Source organism: Electrona antarctica (genome assembly GCF_951216825.1).
Source record: "Electrona antarctica genome assembly, chromosome: 10".
NCBI classification, from domain to species: Eukaryota; Metazoa; Chordata; class Actinopteri; order Myctophiformes; family Myctophidae; genus Electrona; species Electrona antarctica.
The window spans coordinates 55,267,628-55,289,353 of NC_136791.1; the positions used below are offsets into that span (position 1 = coordinate 55,267,628).

Below are 21,726 nucleotides of genomic sequence, written 5' to 3' on the forward strand. Positions count from 1 at the left end.
CACCTCTTCTCTTTGCCTTCAATTCACTTTCCCTCATTCCTTTCCTTTGTCCGCATGTCTGCGTCTCTCCTTCGCTCTCTGTCTCGCTCTTTATGTACCCCCGTCTCTCACAATCTTGCTCTTTTGCCCTTTTATGCTCTTTGTCTTTTCCTGTCTATCTCTCTTACTTCACCACCCTCTTTCTCGCTCTCTCTCTCCCTTCTGTCTTGACTCTCTTCAACCTCTCTTCTCTTAATTATACAACATGGGAGAAGGGCAGGTCAAGGTGTAATTGTTTTTTCCCATGCAATATGAATGTGTTGGTCCCTCCAGAGCAGTGGAGGGGATAAGGGAGACCGGGTGTGATTTATAGCCTGGCCGGGGTGACCTCGATTGGGTTTGGCCATGGCCACCTCTCCCTTGTCAGGATGGATGGATGGATGGATACATTGATTGTGTGAGTGAGTGAGTGAGTGAGTGATTAGGGTTAGGTTTAGGGGAAAAGATTAAGAAGATAGGAAAGGAAAGGACAAAGGAAGGATTGTGCCAGCACACAACAGTGAGGTCGATGCACGGAATTGGACACACAGAGAGAGAGAGAGAGAGAGAGAGAGACGGATGGAGAGAAAATAAAGGAAAGAAAGACAACTAATTCACACCTTCTGTATAATGACCTTTCACTGTCACAACACACACACACACACACACACACACACACACACACACACACACACACACACACACTTCTTGCCTCGTTTCTATCTTAATTAGGTGAGGATTTGGACAGGTGACATTTCATGCTCAGACTCCCTTGCCAAAGCACTGGACACCCATCTGCATTAATATGATGTGATATAATCTGACTTCATCACTGATAAGGTGTCAGGATCATCACTAAGCTTATGATTCCATCTGCTCATCTCTCTGCCTCTCTGTCTGTCGTCTGTCAATTAAATGTATTGGCATGAGAACCTTAGAGTATATATTAATAGAGACTGTCTGTCTGTTTTTGTCTGCCTTTTATTTTTCAACTTTTATTGATCCTGTATTTAAGGTTTGTTTGTCTTGTTTTCTGTTGTCCTTTTTCTTTGGGGTGAAAATTCAATGTATTTATTCTTGTATGTTATACTTGTGGGGTTTATTAAGAGAAGCTGTTAATGCCACCATTTATTATTTTTCAACTCCAGTATTTCAATAATGCTTCTGTGAAAAAAACAAACAAAGTTATACAAATAAATAAATAGAGACGGCACCCGGAGGAAACCCTGAGGCGAAATGGACATAGTGGCCGAATTTGGTACTGCAGCTCGAGCCAGCGCTGGTCCGTTGACTATCATTGCGCACGTTCATGTTATTAGGGCAATGACACGTGAACGCGTGCAATGATAGTCAACGGCCAGCGCGTTCACGATTTGGCCCAATCCATCCCAGAATGCACTCTGTTCCTACCCGGAAGGAGGAGTGAAATCGCCTCATGCGCTTTTAAGCAACTTAATGCAAGTGGATGGGAGGAGAAATCCGGTGCTGTCTCTATTAAAATATATACTCTAAGATGAGAACATATACGTTTGCATTGCCGAAGCAAAAGTGGAACAAAGCAATCAAACAAAACAATGTATGCAATTAAATGGGAATAAGGAAATGTGTAAACAGAGCTGTGTTACATTGCAATTTAGAGAAAACTACCTTACAAAATCATATATAAAAAAAACACAAATACATTTTCTGTCAGAAGTAGTTACACATCCAGTCCACATACTGTAGGAAATGTTAGCTTGGGATAAACCTTTGAAACAACATGTTATGCATTCACTTGATCTTATATCAACAAATAGCAGCAAATATTTAAAATGTATTTAAATTTATAGTTGCATTGTATGTACAGTACCAGAAAGGGGCGCTCTCGGCCGGGCAGGGGACCCAGGGGGAGGCTCCTGGTCCCTGCCTGGCAGGGGACCCAGGGGGAGGCCCCTGGTCCTGCCTGGCTGTCAGCATCTGTGCTTGGGGGCCTTGACACGGAGGCCTGGGCCAGGCCCAGACCCGCCGTTTTCGACCACTTCCGCCCTCCGTTCCTGGTAGTCAAAGCAAAAACAATAAACAGTAACATACTGAAAAAAATTATATTGTTGCTGTTGGGCAGAAAACATAGCTCCACTTTTCATAAAGTGGACTGTGGACATCGACTCATTTCAATAATTCAGTCCTATGAGAATGAGTAGAATATTTAGATATTTCAAATTAAGCATAATGTATCTAACGAGTGGGTTTGAAATGTTTCATCTGAGTCCCTGCCTCACATCTTCACAGGAAGTTGCATAAAGACAACAACACACTTGTCTCACTCTCTTTCATGCTCTCTAATGATGTTAAATGAAAAGATGAAAACCATGACCCCAAGTTCCATAAAAGCACATCGGAAACGATTGTATCTTTCTAATCTAATCCAATTAATATTTGTCCATCATTTCTTCCCCTCTGTCTGTCTGTCTGTCTGGCTCTTATCTATCGCTTTAATGCCAGAGATCATAATCACAGTCTTTAAACCCACTTTACATTTTTCCCCCCGTTTGATGTTAAACGCACGCACGCACGCACGCACGCACGCACGCACGCACGCACGCACGCACGCACGCACGCACACTATATTCTATATTCTAACTCCAGCGTTGGTATTCAGGGGGGGGGGCATTAGCCAAAAATAGCAGATCTACAAGCTCTCAATGCATCGATCTGCTCTTTTGTGTGAAGAGATGTTGTAGTAGGCAGTGGCATGCAGGTGAAGGTTCTGTTCTGGTGACCTGGAGGTAGTGCTCTGCTGTGGGAAGACATTTAGAACAGATGAGGTCAGTGAGGTTGATTCATAACATACCGTCACTTCATCAGTATGACACTCTCACTCTCTCTCTCTCTCTCTGACACGCACGCACGCACGCACGCACGCACGCACGCACGCACGCACGCACGTAATTCATGTGCTGTGACATTCAACTCAAAGTAAGAAAGCTGCATTAAGACGGCTCTTGAAAGCTTGCTTTTAAATGTCATGCCACACTGGACTTTGTGCGTGTGTGTGTGTGTATGTGTGTGTGTGTGTGGGGGGGGGGGGTACCTGCCTGTGTCTGTGTAAAAGCAATTGCCTGTGTGTGTGTGTGTGTGTGTGTGTGTGTGTGTGTGTGTGTGTGAGACTGTGTGTGTGTGGGGGGGGGGGGGGTCATTAATGGCTAAGTTCAGTCCTTCAGACTTTTGCATTCAAACACAAGACAGATTTCATGCAAACGTGCATGTGCAGTATGTGTGTATACTGTATACGCGTTTTCATGACAAGACTGCAACATAACAGCTTGAGGAACTGGTCCTGACGTGTGTTTCATAGTTGTTATTTTTAAATCACTTTGTGTGATGATGACTAAGATGTCGTCAGCCCCCCCCCTTCTCTTTTGTTTTTCCCTATTATCATTTTGTGATTTATTCACATTAACAACAATGTACTGCAGATTAGACGAGAAGTTTGCAACCCACATTTTTCAAGCCAATTATGACACACTGACTGCTGGATTCAATACTAGCGGTTTTGTTGTATATGAGCATTTCAAATAATAATGTACATACATATAGGTATGTATATTTAATATTTTATTTTCACATATGTCATGTTCTGTGGAAGGAATGAAAACAATAACTTTGGCAATAACTTTGCAGAGGAATGCAGTACCCAATACAACATGACCTCACAAGTATCTGTGAAAAACACACAATGCATAACAAACTCAGGCCATGTGTACATGACTTGAATTTGATCCATTGACTTTTCTGATGATACACTGTGTTCTCTCGAATCTGTCGAACAGCACCTGATAACCGCATGTATTGTACCGATCCATTCATCGCGATAGATGTTGGATGCTCAAAATGACACTATTCATTCTCCGAATAAACCTCATAAGGCCAATGGCAGGTTGTTGTAACAGCCCATGATTAGTTAAGGTTAGTTAACGTCGTTTCACCAGAGCGACGATGTCTCATTTGGCAAACTGATCCTATCGTCCTCACATCTCATCGTCATGTCTCTCCCTCCGCATTCTGTAACACCTAAGACACAAGGCAGAGACGCACAATGAGATAATTGCAGAGCAAAAGAACAAATGCAGTGCTTTGCCATTGTTTGTTTCTGCAGTTCTTGCACCTCCAACGGGCTGAACATCACTGCAGAGACACCAATGCCAACATCGTGCGTGACTGTTCAGACAATCAATGCACTTGTGATTTATATTGTTTTATTAATACATTTAGAGAGATTGTACACACATTGTCCACTGCCACCAGAAATGATGAAATGAAATCCCTGAGACTTACGTGAAAGCGGATGATGTGTATATGCTAAAATGGCATTGCTTTTATCCAAAGCGCTTCACAAAAAGCATTACATTCACCCATTCACACAGTGACAAGTGACAACCTGCTCATCACGAGCAGTTATAAAGGGAAATAAAGAGTACATTCTGTGACCGGTTTCAACAAGACCGAAGCCAAAGCGATTTAGTCCCCTCCCACGGGAGATGCGAGCAAGGTGCAAACAACTACCGTTTTGACACACACCACATCTTGGCATATTTTGTGCATAGTGTAGTTATCTTCTTTTTCATTAAATAATGTCAATCAGTGTACTAACAAACAAACGTTTTCACACAGACAATGTCAAACAGTTCAATCTCTTTCATATAACATAATTGTAGTGTTACAGACTAGATTAAATATAGACTGTGCAATATTATTAAATATGCTGTAGTCGGTAATACTGTATTATGCCGAATATAAGACTTCTCTGATTATAAGACGACCCCCATTTTTAGGATATTTCCATTTCTGTGCGGAGTTTGCATGTTCTCCCTGTGTCCCCTAGGGTAGGTACCCTCACAAAAACATGCAGTAATCGTGGTCTCTAAACAAACTGCCTCCCCCTGGCCAGCCGGGGCGCCTGATGGAGGGGAAAGGAACTGGTTGGAATAACGTGTTCCTTCCATGCGCTACGTCCAACCAGGGAAACTCCCCCCTGTCACGTGTAAAGGAGCAACTTGGACACTCAGGCAGGATGGAAGCATGAGTTCAAGTCCGTTGCTCTCCCCATGTCCCCTATATATGGGGACTAGGTTGGCGGAGGGTGTGTAGAGAGCCCAGAATCACATTAGATAATTGGCACAGGGGTGAAAAAATGGGTTAAGAAATCAAGGGATACAAAAAAAAAAAAAAGGATATTTCCATTGAAAAAAAACGTAGTCTTATATTCAGGCCAATAGGGTATTAAGAAATGTTTTGGAGAGACTCTTACCTCCATGCTGCTTTCTCGCTTCTCTCCTTCCTCAAATAGAGGGTTTGCGTATGACATATCAAACATATCATCATCCGGCCCGGAAGTGATTGCCCTCCATAGCTGTAGTCTAGTCTCGCTCCAGGTTGTGGACTAACGCCCGGACCATTCATATTCTTAGTGCGACCCAACATGGTACTTAATCCCATTCTGAGCACAAAAAACACTAATAACCGCGGGCGTGTGCTCGGATGTAGGCTGTTTCTACCATGTTTTCTACCATTTTTCCTACAAGAAAAGGTGTGTGTGTGTGTGTGTGTGTGTGTGTGTGTGTGTGTGTGTGTGTGTGTGTGTGTGTGTGTGTGTGTGTGTGTGTGTGTGTGTGTGTGTGTGTGTGTGTGTGTGTGTGTGTGTGTGTGTGTGTGTGTGTGTGTGTGTGTGTGTGTGTGTGTGTGTGTGTGTGTGTGTGTGTGTGTGTGTGTGTGATTTTTAAAGCTGGATTAATGCTCTTTAATCAAATCTCGTAATCTCGTGATTGGCATATATGGATTAAATAGCTATTCATAGATTGCCATTGATTGTGTTAATTTACTGATATTGATTTATGAGTAAATTCATATTTTTAACATTATTAAACTCTGCATCAATAAATTACCCAGACAAAGACTATTAAGCCTAACCTAGAGGAAAGATATGTTGTTTACATACTGTATTCCACTTCACTTCATTTCATCATTTCCTGTTAATATTGGCAGAAAATTCAGTACGTACTTTTGGTGCTCACACCATAGGGCCCTCACGTCATAGGTCCCTCCACTCACGCCATGGGACTGGGCTCCAAATCTGCAGATGGACCCTTCTCGACGCAAAATAATTTAAACAAAAATGAGAAATCCTCCTGTGTGCGTGTGTGTGTGTGTGTGTGAAGCACATAATGTCTTTGAAAAGTACTATACAAATAAAGAGTGACATATATTACCACTAACCTCGTTCCCAGCCTTATCTCATCTCACAAGGAGAAAAGCCTGGACGAGTTGGTTTAATGCTTCCGTTCCGTTGCGTTCAGAACTGGGTTCATGACCTGTGAATTTAGAGACTCTGTGTGAATGTAAACAGATCTGCCCCGCATTTAATGTAACTTCCGGCCCGGGCCGGCCTAGCGGTGCGGGCACCTAGGCTGGTAAGCCTGACAGCGGGTCGCAGGTTCGAATCCCGATCCTAACGACCTTTGCTGTGTGTCTTCCCCCATCTCGCTCCCCGTTTCCTGTCAACCTACTGTCTATATCTATCAAAAAAGGCAAAAGCCCCAAAACTATCTTAAAATCAGACCTGTCGAAGTGAGTGGTGCAACAGTGACACTTGGTGGTCAAAACATGCTATTGCGCCTGGTAGTCTGTTCTGTACTGTTACACTAAAACTCAGCTTCCCATCATGCACCTGTGCACAGTGTGAAGCTCAACAGCGCCACTTTGTCACCTGTTGGTACCCTAAACATACATACATGAAGTCATACACACAGACATAGATAGGGACAGACATTGCTGGTCATTGGAGTGGCTGCACCACTCAAAAATATAACAAAAATAAACAACCAAAAAAAACTAACTTCCGTTAGGGCTTTAGGGAGGTACTTCCTGTAATTCCGCATAGACACTTTCAGTAGCAGTTTTTGTCCTGTAGCCTATATCAGGGGTTCTCAACGTTTTTGGCCGGGGACCCCCGGAAATGCTTTGGCAATGTCTCGGGACCCCCGCCCCGCCCCCTCCCGACCCCCAATATAAATTGACTGCTACAATAACCTTAAACCATTTTGGGCGGGAACCCCTTTTGATGTTTTAAGCATCGTTATAATTTAGCTATTGAAAAATAGCAGATCTACAAGCTCATAGCGCGCCACCGAGTGGCGCGCTATGAACTTGTAGGTCTGCTATTTTTGAAAAATCGTGAAAATAAAAATCATTTTTTTTTTGAAAATATTTTGGGGACCCCCCAAAATAATTTGGCGACCCCCCGAGGGGTCGCGACCCACGGGTTGAGAACCCCTGGCCTATATCACCACCGATACATAAAGATACTGTACATATGCATGACACATTATGACACGCGGAAATATCCCGGGGTTATATTGAACTGCTGAAAGCAAAATAGTTACAGAAACAAATGCACCTTGGACTCAAAGCACAGGTCTCCGCCAAATCAGGAAAGGTTATTGTGGACCAGCAACGTTCAGAATTATAGAGGTGAGTGGAATATCTGTAGAAGTTGAGGGATTCATGTAGTTATTGCCAATCGGGATGAAATATGCAAAAAACAATATCTATAGATATAATGTGTAGTGATTTGCCTGATGTTAATAGCGCCACCATGAGGCTGATTTGAGAGGGAAAAAAATCACACCCGTGTGAAGTGAGGGGCGCTCTTATCAAAGTACGTCATGCATCATCTCTTACTGGCAAACAAATTTACGTCATATTTGGCGGACATTTGACCTAATTTCTTTTCTTTCATTGTTGATGGAAAATATGAGACGTGTGGGGACAAGATGATGTACATTTTCCCTTCATTGTCAATGGCATTTAATGTTTGTGTTGCGGACATTTTGTGGGGACAAACAGGGTGGCATTTCTTCCTTGGCCAAGTGGGAATGTGCGTGTAAAGTTTCACGGCAATCGCATGCTGCACAAGTGCATTAGAAGATTGCAGTCTTAAACGAGAGTTCATTGGTTAAAGATACGAGTTGTAGTGTGATAAGCCTATCTCACAGAATTTCCCCGCCCCCCTTAATACGCCCCCTTTCGGGGTTAGTGGTGATAGCGTGACGTCACTCCATAGACGCTACATGTTAACAGAGGTAATTTAAGAAGTCTACAACTTTTGTTTTCTCAAGGTAAGGTTTGTTCTATCTGTTCGAGCTGATTTACCATATTGTTTGCTTCATAATAATATTGGTCTGTCACATTTTTACATTAGAAAATGTACTTAGATTCTCCAGAGAAAGAAACGTGTAAATGCTCATGTTAAAGTCACCACTATTTACCGGAAGTGGGCGTGAAAAACGGGCTGTGAGATAGGCCTATTGATGGCCGAGAGAGAGAGGGATGTGAGATGACAGAAATGAGATGAAAGACAAGAAAGAGAGCTCTATCCGATTGCCTTTATGTAAGTTTATGAGTGTGTTAGTGATGTTGCATAGCCATATACATTCTGAGCCTCAGGCTTCGTCTGTTGTCCGTGTGCGCTTGTGTGTGTGTGTGCGTGTGCGTGTGGCTCATTCCTCAGTAACACAGATGAAGTCATGTGGAACATCCGTTGAACAGGGTTGGTAAATGACGTGCCTTTAGCTCTGGTCCATTCAGTATTTAACAGCTGTATTTACTGACGCACTGACTGGGTGACTGACTGGGTGACATGCCATTAGCGGTGGCACCGCATACATCTCTACTTTATTTACCCAATTGACTGACTGGCCCATCGAGTGCATTGATGTGGAACGCTGTTGTACTGCTCAGCCACACGCCATGAAGTCTCGTCTGTCTGTCTGTCTGTCTGTCTGTCTGTCTGGATGACTGATGTGTTACATGCTACTAGTGCACAGGGGTGTACGAAAGAATATGAGCATGCATATACAGTACACATCCTTCTACCCTAATTGACAGAGCAGGGCTGGACTGGGATAAAAATTCGTCCGAAAAATTTCTAGCGCCCGCTCCGTCGAGGCACACACAAACAAACAAGCCCTAATACCACCACTTTTACAGAACAACATAAATGATACAAACCAACAGACAACTACACAACCCTTTGTTGCTCTCACAAGAATGCTGCTGGCGAAAGGATTCAAGATAGAAGAGGGTTTATTTGTCACTCACTGTGAAATTATCATGATGGCACTGGCAGAATGGCAGCATGCCCGGACCTTTCCTGGTGGCCTGCCGCCTATTGGCCTGCCTGAGAAAGAAAAAGAAAAAGGGGGGCCTCCCGGTGGGCCCCCTACGGTCGCGGCCCACCGGGAATATGCCCGGTACGTCCTATGGCCAGTCCAGCCCTGGGACAGGGGGTACACAAGCACATGGCCGTTTATCCGTTCTCCTTCTCCTACCAAACCACTCTGTTAGCACACATCTCTCCATGCACAGACAATCCTGCACGCCACCCGAATCCATATGCACTACATCGCTTCCACACAACTGTCATATTTACTGTACAAATATTACTTTTGTCAGACACCCTGTTATTGCGCAACATTTCGCTGTGACGCAAATTACATCACAAATTCCCCATTCCACGCCCCCTCCCCTTTTCACTGCACACACACACACACACACACACACACACACACACACACACATACACACACGCGCACACACATACACAGGGTGTAGCAGTACGGTACGGTACAGCACAGTATGCTACAGTACGGTACAGTACGGCATGGCATGGTATGGTACGGTTCGGTACAGTACGGTACAGTATTGTACAGCACAGTACAGTATGATACAGTACAGTAGGCTACAGTAGAGTACAGTACAGTATGGGACAGTATTGTACAGTACAGTACAGTATGGTACAGTAAGTACAGCACAATATAGTACAGATGAGTACATCACAGAGGAGCACAGTACAGTACAGTACAGTACAGTACAGTACAGTACAGTACAGTACAGTACAGTAAAGCACAGTACAGTACAGTACAGTACAGTACAGTACACTATTCCCGCTAGGTTGCCACATTTGCGACTTCCAAGCAACTTGGTATATAGAAATATTGCCACTTGCCATGCTTGCTTTTACACGGAAATAAAAACAAGCACAACAAAAAATAGGGCCCACTCAGCCAGGTTGCCAAGTTTGCACTTTCCAAGCAACTGGGTATATGAAAACATCATGGGTTGCCATGTTTGCTTTTCCAAGTTAAAAAAAAAAACAGTATCGCCCTCCCACTATTGCCTTCTTCTTTGTCATTAAACGACGCGTGGCGCGAAATTCTAGTACATACAATACATGGGGAGTATATGCTCATGTTTATTTTCATGTACTGCTGGTCTCCACCTGTCAAGCTATCTCTAACACGCACGCACGCACACACGCACGCACGCACATATACATGTACACACACACAGCTGTACTATTGGCCGTTGCTCATAAGACTCTCACACACTTCTGTCTATCCTCATCATTTATTTCCTCTTCTCTCCTATCAGTGTTCATTCCTTGCGGAAACTCTCAGGGCTGCATAATTAATCACATAATGACCGGGAACATGATTTTGGCTTCCACATGAATTAAACTTGGATGGGATGCGATTTTGCCACTTTGCATGTGCCAGCTCTGGTGCATCAAATCAAGCACTCCCTATTCGCGAGTTAACTGTCTGACTAATCACAGCTGTTTGTTTTAAGCATGTCTGCTCTCTCAGTCTCTTCTCCCCAAACACTGCTGAAGAATGCAAGAAGACACCAAATGAAAGCCTACAGAGAACAAAATCCCCGGTGTTAATTTTTCCATTTGTAACATGGCGAAAGAAACGCACACGAGCCACATTGTATTTTCATCACTTGGATGAAGATTCTCATCCTTGGTTGAAGAATGTAATGTGACGCTCTCGCCTCACAGCTAGAAGGTCCCGGTTCGATTCCCGCCGTGTACGCTGTGGGTGCCTGGCCACTGGCCAGGCTAGTGGGCGCTGGGGGCATGTTCTCTCCTGCCCGGCATCAGCACCCATACCCTAGGTGGGGTTTGCATGTGTCTCCCCGTGTCCCCTAGGGTATAGGTACCCTCACAAACATGCAGTAATCCTGGTCTCTATACTGCCTAACGGAAGGGAAAGGAACTGGTTGGAATGGCGTGTTCCTTCCACCAAGTTCCACACGCTATGTCCTACCAGGGAAACTCCCCCTGTTAGGTGATAGAAGCGGCCTGCTCAACAACAACACACTATTAGTAACAGTAGCTGGCTGAATTAAAATAGATAGTGCGAGTTGACTACCTAATTAATATCTGGGGAAGTGGAAACACACAGTTCTAGTTATGAGTGGACCACAGCTCAGTGCCAGGAGGAACTGTAAGTGTGTCAAACGTTCCTATAGTTTTTCCTTGAGCATTGTGCTTTAGAGTGTGCATGTGTCTTTTGCTTGTGCGTCCATATTAATACAGCTTTCTGATTGGCTGAGATGCGTCGGATATATGTCGAATTTATTCACAGCAGAGACATAGCAGTTACGAACCACACTACTTCCATTAATTAGAAGTTCACTGAACCGTAGCACAGCGAACGTCTAATTAGTTTAAGTAGCCTGGTTCATAATTAGCAACACTTGAGTATATTGGATGGATGGATGGATGGATGGATGGATGGATGGATGGATGGATGGATATTGGGCATGGAAGACTTTTCTAATGTCAAAGACAGAAGTCAACTCCTGTACACACCTATCACATGTGTTTTTTTATAATGTAATATGTTAACATGTAACATTTTGCAAAGGTAGAGACTTAAAGGGATACTTGCTTGATTCACGCGATCTATAACATCATGGCTCAGATTGAGATAAAGGACAATGTTTAGAGCTTAATAAAACATTAATCCGACCTCGCGAGTAGAAAACTAATGTTTACATCGGCAGATGACGGACCCGGAGTGAAGCTACATTATGAAATTAATGGAAGGTTATCACTTCCGGTTCATGGCTCTCTAAAGAGTCATTTTCGTGCATTATGCTGGCACTGGCTCCTGAGTGGAGACACCTGGTGGCGGCATGTAATCGCTTAAAGGGGCATTCCACTCATTTTCAACATTTTACTATGTCATTAATATACCTTAGAGCTGTTGTGTGGAAATAATAAAAAAGTCCCCCCCCATTCTGTGTTTCCTAGAACTGCAATTATGAAAAAAATCATTAACATGGTGAAACACATCTTGATGACATCATCAACATAGTAGAGACTCCGCCAGTCATCATATTATTGGCTAATGCGACAAAAACAAATCTCTGTGATTTCAAGGCTTCATGGCATGGGGTGTGTAATTGATAGAACACAACTCATTTTCGGATTGAACTACTCCTTTAAAGGGATAGTTCAGATTTTTTTAACTTAAGCTGTATGAAATACTTAGTGGCTTATAGTGGTTGCAACTGTATTAATTGATTGCCCGAGGTGGGAGTTCTGCTCTGGTTTTGGTCAATATTAAGTAGTTCTGGGCCCACGCAGTAAAAGTAAATTAATTCACAAAACTAACGTCATTTGTATTGTAATGATCAGATATTACTATCACTGTTACCAATATTTAAATTACGAGTTATGAATGATCTCCTCTTAGGATACAATCTGATAAAGTGGAATGTAAAGAAATAGCCTAAATAAGCAGCAGTAAACACAGTCAGAAACACAACTCACGTCAACCTTTTATCTACTCAAAGCAAGGAATCAACAGTACAGTTATACAGACAGGGTTGAATGAATGAATGAATCGCAACGAGTGTCCGTGTCTCACGCACGCACGCACGCGCTCGCTTATTGTTTTGTATAGTTCCGTGGTTGTTTTCCAAACAAAGTCTGTTCCTCCTTGTAACACTCCCTCCAATGTAAAGTAGAAGATAGTAAAGTAATAAAGTACGTAGTAAATAGTAAGTCCCCGTAGCGACGTAATCCAACTGAATCCACTCCAAAGGAAGAGGAAGAACGACACCTCGGATCCTCCGCGGGACGAAGAAGTAAATAAATAAAAGACGAACGATCTCACCAATTCAGAAGGACGTCTCGAGCCGCTTCATATAATGAGCACAATCGTTCTGGTAGCTATAGCTTAAAGAGATGATTCTAGACTTAGAGAACAAACATGTCCAGGTCCCTCGTAGACTCCCTGTTGTCCTTGTTTGTCTGTCTCTCTCCCAGGTCCACCTGACAGCCGGTAACCTACGCCTACTTTATGGGCGTCAGTCCAACTCCAGACCCGTGTCAATCAAAATACATCAAATCATAAACATAGTCTTTAAACCCCCCAAATAATAACAAAATCACAACGTAGACAGCACAGAATATATAGGACCTTACCCTTGACAGATGGCGTTAATTAGAAATATTAAATAATACAACATACACTTTTAAATGTTGATATTAAAAATAAATCATAGTATAACATGTGTGGCAGTTGCTACAGTATTGTTGACCTATTTCTAAAATAGGAGAGGGGTCAAAAATGAACGAAAGTTGCACTAATATTTTAGAAATGACGTTAGTTTTGTGGATTAACAAAATGACCCGAACTGCTTAAAGGTGATATAGACAAGTTTTCAGCCAAAATGTGATGCTGTGGTGTTCACACTCCCTTTGGCTCCTTCTGGCTGAAGGGACTGTTTATATCCACTAGAGTTTACTGTTCGGGACGTCGGGGGGGAATTAAACTTTTAGCCAATTGCAGCGCGAGGCTGTGACGGTGTGTTCAACCCAGCAGTATTATAATGTATTGCAATGTATAATATTATCCCCATATCTTAGTTTCACCAACATTGTTCATGTGAAATGATTTAATATGTAAGCTTATTGAAATTATGAGAATCGCTATGTATAGCGCATGGTTGGGTGGTGTGAATAACACCAGCAGCAAGCACCCCTCAGAAGTCACAGAACGTCGGACCCCCCATAAAATCTCCTGGTTACATCTCGTTCATGTGGAGTGGATTGTATGTGCTTATTTGTTGAAATGGTGGAAGTGGAAGTGAGTAATAGTATCATGTCACCAGTCACCACCGCGGCGACTGCCTGCCCAGCTGGCTTGAAGCATGCATTCAACCCGTGCTCGCCAACGGTGACAGCCGTCACGGATCATCATAGCGATTTTTCTTCATTGCAATGAATAACCGTGGACAGAGTAGTTCACATGAACGATGCTGTAATGGCTGGGGCATTTGAGGGACAATATATGTTTTATATACACGATTACAAATAAAATCAATATCATCAATAGAATGACAGGGGGAGGGGGGGGTGGAGCTATTTGAATTATGTGTACAAACACTGGAAACTTGTCTATATCAGCTTTAATATTTCACCAAAACCAGAGCAGAACTCCCACCACGGGACTCATGCAATCAATTAATACAGTTGCAACCACTATATTAATGGCAAGTATTTCATACAGCTTAAGTTAAAAAAATCTGAACTATCCCTTTAAGTATTCATTCTATTAACCATTAGCTATGCATACATTAGTAATTCAATCTGTCTACATTACTGAACCTTATCAGACATCTCTAGCCTATTAGCATGCCAGTGCTTCACCATATGAAGCCTGTTGGAGTGGATGCCAGATTAGTGCCATTCACTAACTGATGAGGAATTGATTGGGGATTTGATCTCTGCCAGCAGCAGCAAATCCTGATGCACACACACATGCACGCACACACCCACACACACACACACACACATGCGTGTTGCGCACGCACACACACATGCATATAGGATCAACACGATTGACAATGGCATTAAGAGTGAGAGGAAATAGGGGGATGAGAGAGGGCTTTAGGGTGGAGAAAAACAGATGAGCAGCAAAAGTTTTTAATCTCCTTTATTTACACAGTTCCACCAATGATGAAACACCACGAGAGACAGGCGGAAAGAGAGAGAAAGACAGGCAGATAGAGAGAAAAGGACAGGCGGAAAGAGAAAGAAAGACATGCTTCCTTACTTTTAAATTGACAAATGATGACATTCACTAGAACTGGTGGTGTAGAGTCTACTGCCTGATTGCATAAACTATATGATTGCTAGAAAGTAGAAACGGGGTAAAATATTTTGGAAAAGTTAGGGAAAGGTTTTGAAATGTCATTGGTAAAACTGAACACTGATGGAGAAAGACAGGTGGATAGAGAGAGTTAGACAGACATAGAGAGAGCAAAAGCCAGGCAGATTGAGAGATAGAGACCCCCATTATTAAAGTATTATAGTTACACACTGTAATTGTCGACACTGAGCAATTGTCGGCTTTTAGACGGCTAAATGAATAAAAATGGGGTAAAAATAGTCTAAAAATGAGTTTTTTAGCAGTCTAGGCTTAGATTAGACGTTGAAACAACGTCGTTTCAATGTCTATATATAGACGGTCTATATTTAGACCTTGATTAGCCTGGCTAATCAAGGTCTAAATATAGACGTTGAAATGACGTTGTTTCGACGTCTAATCTAAGCTGCTAAAAAACTTTCATTTTTGGACTATGTTTACCCCATTTTTTAGACATTGTTTTTGCCATTTAGCAGTCTATTAGACTAAAAAAATGCTCAGTGGGTAGTTGTAACCACTTACAGGATGCTTATAGATTTATGTATTCTATAAATGTGTAATGTATAATATTTTGACTTTTTAAAAATAGCAAATCTACAATATCTTACAACGTTGTGAGCTTTTAGACGGGGCTATTTTGTTATTTGTCGTACGATGAAGTAGAGTATGGGGCTTGAGTGGTTACAATAATGCCCATATACTGTATGTAGCTACTTATTCTATAGTCGCTACTGGTCATAGATCACGTCTTTTCATGTATTGTGTGATATTTTGAAGAATAAAGTGTATACTGAATACTGTTTATCTGCAGTTGAATAAATGTCATGTTCTTCTAGTCTAACCCATGATTCAGACACGCACGCACGCACGCACGCACGCACGCACGCACGCACGCACGCACACACACATAGTTTAGTGGTCAATGTCAGTATGGTTGGCTGATGCTCAAGCCCTGTGGGAATCCTTAGACCTTAGCTTTCATTTGATACTGTCATATCTCTCTCTCTCTCTTGTCACGTTTTCTCTCTATCGCAATAGTACACACAGTTTACAAGACACACAGTTTGTCAAATGTCATATCACCTCATCTGGCAGTCAGTCAGTGTGCCAGGAAGTGTCATGTCAATCTCAAGTCTCTCACTTGCTGTAATGATGAATTACATGTTACAAATGCCTGTCAGCTATAATTAATCTCTCTCCCTCTCTGTCTGCCCTTTCTCCCCATTTTGTTGTCATTCGCCATCCTCCCTCTTTCTTCTCTTCTTCCTCACCCCTCATCTTTCTTGGTCCCTCTCTCCCCATACCTTCTGTCTATCTCTCTCTCTCTCTCTCTCTCTCTCTCTCTCTCTCTCTCTCTCTCTCTCTCTCTCTCTCTCTCTCTCTCTCTCTCTCTCAGGTGAGGATGATGATGATGACGAGTGTGGCGAGGAGAAGCTGCCTTCGTGTTTCGACTACGTGATGCACTTCCTCACTGTCTTCTGGAAGGTTCTGTTTGCCTTCGTGCCGCCCACAGACTACTGGAACGGCTGGGCCTGCTTCGTCGTCTCCATATGCATGATCGGACTGCTCACCGCCTTCATAGGTACAACTTGTCCCAAAACAAAAGCAGATCTACAAGCACACAATGCGTGTTACAACGTGGTGCGCGTTTTGAGCTTGTAGATGGTCTATTGCCGCTATTCGATGTACCAAGAAGTGTGTAGGGCAGTGGTCCCCAACCTTTTCTGGATCAGGGCTCACTTGACAATCTAGAAAGACTTAACAAGGCAGCCGAATGCTGCGTGCATTTCCAGAGCATGTTTATTATTATTATCATTCAATCAATTTTGTTCTGGCTCGGATCAATGGAACTAATAACGTAGTATACTTTAAGTTCTTATTTACTGCATGGTATCACTACGAAACCCCATTTTTTTAAAGGTTTTTAATGATACCATATCTTTTTTAAATAATGTTTTTATAATTATCATTAAAATTGTAGTGCTGTGCCAATCTTTTGGGCACCTACTTGCAATACCCTCGCAGCCCACCAGTAGGCCCTGGCCCTCAGGTTGGGAATCACTGCTAGAGGGCTCAGTTATCCAGGAGAGTCTTGGAATAGAGACTGTTCCTTTATGTGGAAAGGTGCCAAAGGTGGGGCATCTCTTAGGAAGGCCTCCTGGGCACCTCCGCAGCGAGGCCTGCCAGGCACGCTCGGCTGGGAAGAGACCAATGGGGCAGACCCAGAACCAGATGAGGAGATTATATCTGGGGATCTCCCAGTTAGACTTCGTTAATGTGGCCTGAGAAAGGGAAGTGGGATTTCTCTGCTGGAACTGTTACCTCTCTGCTAGCCAATAAGTCCGGATAAGCAGTAGAAGATGGTTGGTTCAAGGATAGCCCCCCTGGTGGTTTTCTCTTTTCACATTAGGATCCCTAGACATAAACAGTAAAGTGTTAACTCTGAGAGTTTACATTTGGTTCCATTTGTAAACACTCAAGAGTTACAAATGGATAAATTAACAGAGTATTTTACTGTGTAACTAAGCCGTCGTTGTTAAAACAGGGAAAATGAACAGCAACAACAAAACACTATGATGTATACATCTGTAATCTGGAGGCTGTTGTCCTTAAATATGTGTAATAATGCTGTTATTGTTGTCATTATAGGGGACCTGGCCTGTCATTTTGGCTGCACCGTGGGTCTCAAAGACTCTGTCACTGCAGTTGTTTTCGTCGCATTAGGAACCTCTGTGCCAGGTGAGTGACTTGACTGTGTGTGTGTGTGTGTGTGTGTGTGTGTGTGTGTGTGTGTGTGTGTGTGTGTGTGTGTGTGTGTGTGTGTGTGTGTGTGTGTGTGTGTGTGTGTGTGTGTGTGTGTGTGTGTGTGTGTGTGTGTGTGTGTGTGTGTGTGTGTGCGCGCGCGCGTTTTCTGATAATCTGTTCATTTACAGCCGTCTAATTTACTCTTGTTGATAGTTCGACATCTCCCCCAGGGAGGGAGTCATATTAAACTGATTTTAACAGTTTTGTTACACAATGAAAGCCCATCAAGAGTGACATTTGAAACACTGGTTCGGTTCTTATTTTATGGTTCAATTGGTACTTCCAGGAGATGTAAAAAGTTTATGTATCAAAACTTTGGTCCCAAGATATTTAAAGCCTATAATATTCTGTACGTTATGGCTCCTGAACCTTTACTCTACCCAATTTCTGTGTTCTGAACTTCTGAATCCAGCAGTTTGAGTTCATGTAATCTCATTTCCTTTCCGAGATACTTACCCTGTCCCTGACCTTAACCACACCAAACTATATCTAAACCTAACTATCTCTTAACACATTATTGATATGCCTGGATTTAGGTCACAATGATACATCCAGTTCAGGAGCCACAACCTTTTCTGTATTGTCTTATCTTATTCTTGGCCCTTCTCCAACACCACCGTGTTCCTTCATTCAATATCTGTTCACGTCCGCCCTAGTAGGCTACTGCAGGTGTAATGGTTGTTTCCGTTTTTTGTAAGAGCAAAAAGCGGGTTAAAAACAATACTAGAGAACAAAGTGAAATATTTAATTAGCTATTTGGAAATAGCAGATATATAAGCTCTGTGAGCTTGTGAGCTTTTCAACAAATATTGCGGGGGGCAAAAGTGAAATATGTTAAATATATTTGAAACATTTCAATAACACAAATCTTGTATGGTTGAGGTTTCCTGGACAAATGTGACCAAATTTGACTGAGAGACTGCCATTGGAATTTTTTTAATTTTCGTTTTTTCATTTCATATGAAAGCAGGGAATCATAGCTTCAAATTGACGTATTGGTTGTTCAGTTTGATCCACCAGTTTTGGAGATATGGCTTATAGAAAAATGTCTTGCAGGAGTAGTGGAAAAAAGACCAAGCAGAGAAAATGGACTTCTAAGCTTTAGTTCAGTGATCTGTGACTTTAGGGGGCGCTGTTTTCCCTTCATTCCTCCATTAGTCAACCAGCAGTGTTGCCATGTCTGCTTATTATAATTAGTTGGCCTTGTTTCTAAAGAAGAATAATGCATAGGCCTACTGTACCAATTTTATAATAATTTATAACCTGTTAATAAAAATGTATTTGACAAAAATAAAGTGTAGTTGATTATTTGGGCTTGTTTTTAAAGTGTAGTTGATTATGGACACATAATTAAAAAAACAGTAACCAACAGACAACAGGACAGTTTGCTCTCAAACCCTCCCAGCACAAATTGTGCCCTCTTGGCTCTTCTCTTAATGTTTCATTAGCCTGTTATTATTATTATTTGTCTGCAGACCCCCATCTGTAAATAATTTATGCCAGACACAAGATTTGTGTTGTTTGTATGCATGTAGATCTGCTATTTTCGCTTATTTTGGGCTTGTTTTCATATACCGGGTTGCTTATTTCTCTCGCAGAAACTGGCAACCCCGCAATGATAGCCGTTAGCTACATTTAGCTAATATATTGATATCAATCGTGTAGCTAAAACAAGTACATTATCGCGCTATATTACATATCGATGCGATCTGCGTTATTATGACCTTAATTTTCATGGCAGGTACATTCCAAAGCAACTAATAATAACCACGTTATGGTGACATAATGTTACAATGTTTACAATACATTCATTCGAGTCTTCTTCTTCTACTATTGGAAATAGGAAGCCATTTCCGCATTTTCCATTGTTGTGGTCAGCAGTGCCCCCAGCTGGAACATTAGCATGAATTAGCTTTAGGCGGACCAAAATAAACACACTTTTTACAAAATATCGTTGTTAATACTTCTTTCTGTGCTATTTCTGTTAGCCAGTTAGTAAAAGACTAGTATTATCTTCCAAAACGATTGTGTACAAAAAGGCGGATTTTAGCGGAATTTGCATACTTTAGCAAGGAAGCCGTATGTCTAGTTAGCATTGGTTAACCCAATGGTTATAACATTAGACATAGTGACATGTTTAAGCATTTATTTCATATTTATATGTCGATATCAGCTCTGACATTTATTTCAGACCTGCTCTAACATGACATGAATAATAATATAGCTTCAGAGTATTTTAGACAGAAAAATAAAAAAGGACAAAGAAAATAGTTTTTCAGCTGTCCTCGACAGTTGCCACCCCCGCGATGGCAGGCTCTATATGGCGTGTGGTCACAAATACATAAAACAACATAAGGAAGCAAGCTCAAATAAGCAACTACACTTGAGGACTGGAAATCCAGGGCAACAGTGCACAGAGCCTATTGATGCACGAGAACCCCACCCATCTGTTATAGCCAGTAGAAAAGCTTCAAAATAAATGTAATTAAATGTGCACAATGATGATGTAACGTTTAAGGCCTGCCTGGGACCACATGACACACCTCTTCTGGCATATAGTTTCAAATCCAGACTCCTCCATGTTCTCTTGACACAGTAAAACCCTGAGTGTTCCCCCCCAGCCTATAGTCACCTCCTGCACCCCCTCTATGTTGTTCCCCCGTCTCAGCGTAACTGCCTGCTGTCCCGATAGATTAACATTAGCGAGGGGGACGCGAGACACTAGCCCATGCTGTCTCTAAAAATAAAAGCAACACTTGCGGTCATTCACTAATGTAATTTGACCCGCGTCTGCTCCTACGCAATGAAAAGCCTCGGTGTTCCTTTCACTCTGAGAATAGAGAAATGGGACCCCGAAAGGACCCGTAAAGGTTTGAAAGAATACCGCGGGGTTTCACAGCGTATGTGACGTGTTCGCTGGCTTGGGGTGGGTGGGTGGGTGGGGTGAGTTGCGAGGGTCTTGTGTGACTCTTTGGCGGGAGACAGCGATGTTTCATCATCCTCTCCACATGAGCGATAGTGGGGCGACCGTGCGCTCTAAAATCCCAGAGCGTTCGTTTAACTCTGAGATAGTGCAAATGGACCATTTGCGGTCCATTTGCGGACCCACTCGGGTCCATTTGCACTATCTCTGAGTTAAAGGAACGCTCTGGGTTATTACTGTGCCCGGCATGAGTACACTTTAACCTTGGCTTGTCCAATTGTGCATAATCACACTGCAACACTCTCTCTGGTGCTGCAGCGTGCAAACATGCGTACACACACACACACACACACACACACACGCACGCACGCACGCACGCACGCACACACACACACACACACACACACAGTTACATATTACGGACACACACATACACACGTATGTTATATGTGTGCTTGTACTATAATATGCATGCACACATATCATTGTTAACGTGACATTGACTTATGCACTGTGCGCGCACACACACACACACACACACACACACACACAAGCACACTTTCAGCATGTGTTATTTGCATGGAGTCATTTTTCATGTCAAGCTCAGGAATGCCCTTTCTCTCTCTCTCTCTCTCTCTCTCTCACACACAAACGCACGCACGCACGCACGCACGCACGCACGCACGCGTGCACACACACACGTGCACACACACAAACACGTGCATACACACACACACACACACACACTGATCACAGTTAATAAACCTACTTTGCTCTGTGGCACTCCTCATTTATCATGTTTAGCCAGAGGCACCAGCACACACTCGCAAACAAAAAAACAAATACACACACACACACACACACCGATTCTGGACCCGATTATTCTGGACAAATTAAAGTCGGTGTCGTCAGCTGTCTGGGGTAAAACTAGCTGAC

At 42.7% G+C, this 21,726-nt stretch overlaps 1 protein-coding gene across 1 annotated transcript in view; it reads left to right on the forward strand.

Moving 5' to 3' along the window:
* Positions 1-21,726, forward strand: part of slc8a1b (solute carrier family 8 member 1b) — a 169,612-nt gene that overhangs the window by 140,252 nt on the left and 7,634 nt on the right. The window contains exons 8-9 of the mRNA XM_079513128.1: positions 16,459-16,644; positions 17,712-17,801. Of these exons, the coding sequence (XP_079369254.1) occupies positions 16,459-16,644; positions 17,712-17,801 (276 nt within the window). The remainder of the gene's footprint in view (positions 1-16,458; positions 16,645-17,711; positions 17,802-21,726) is intronic.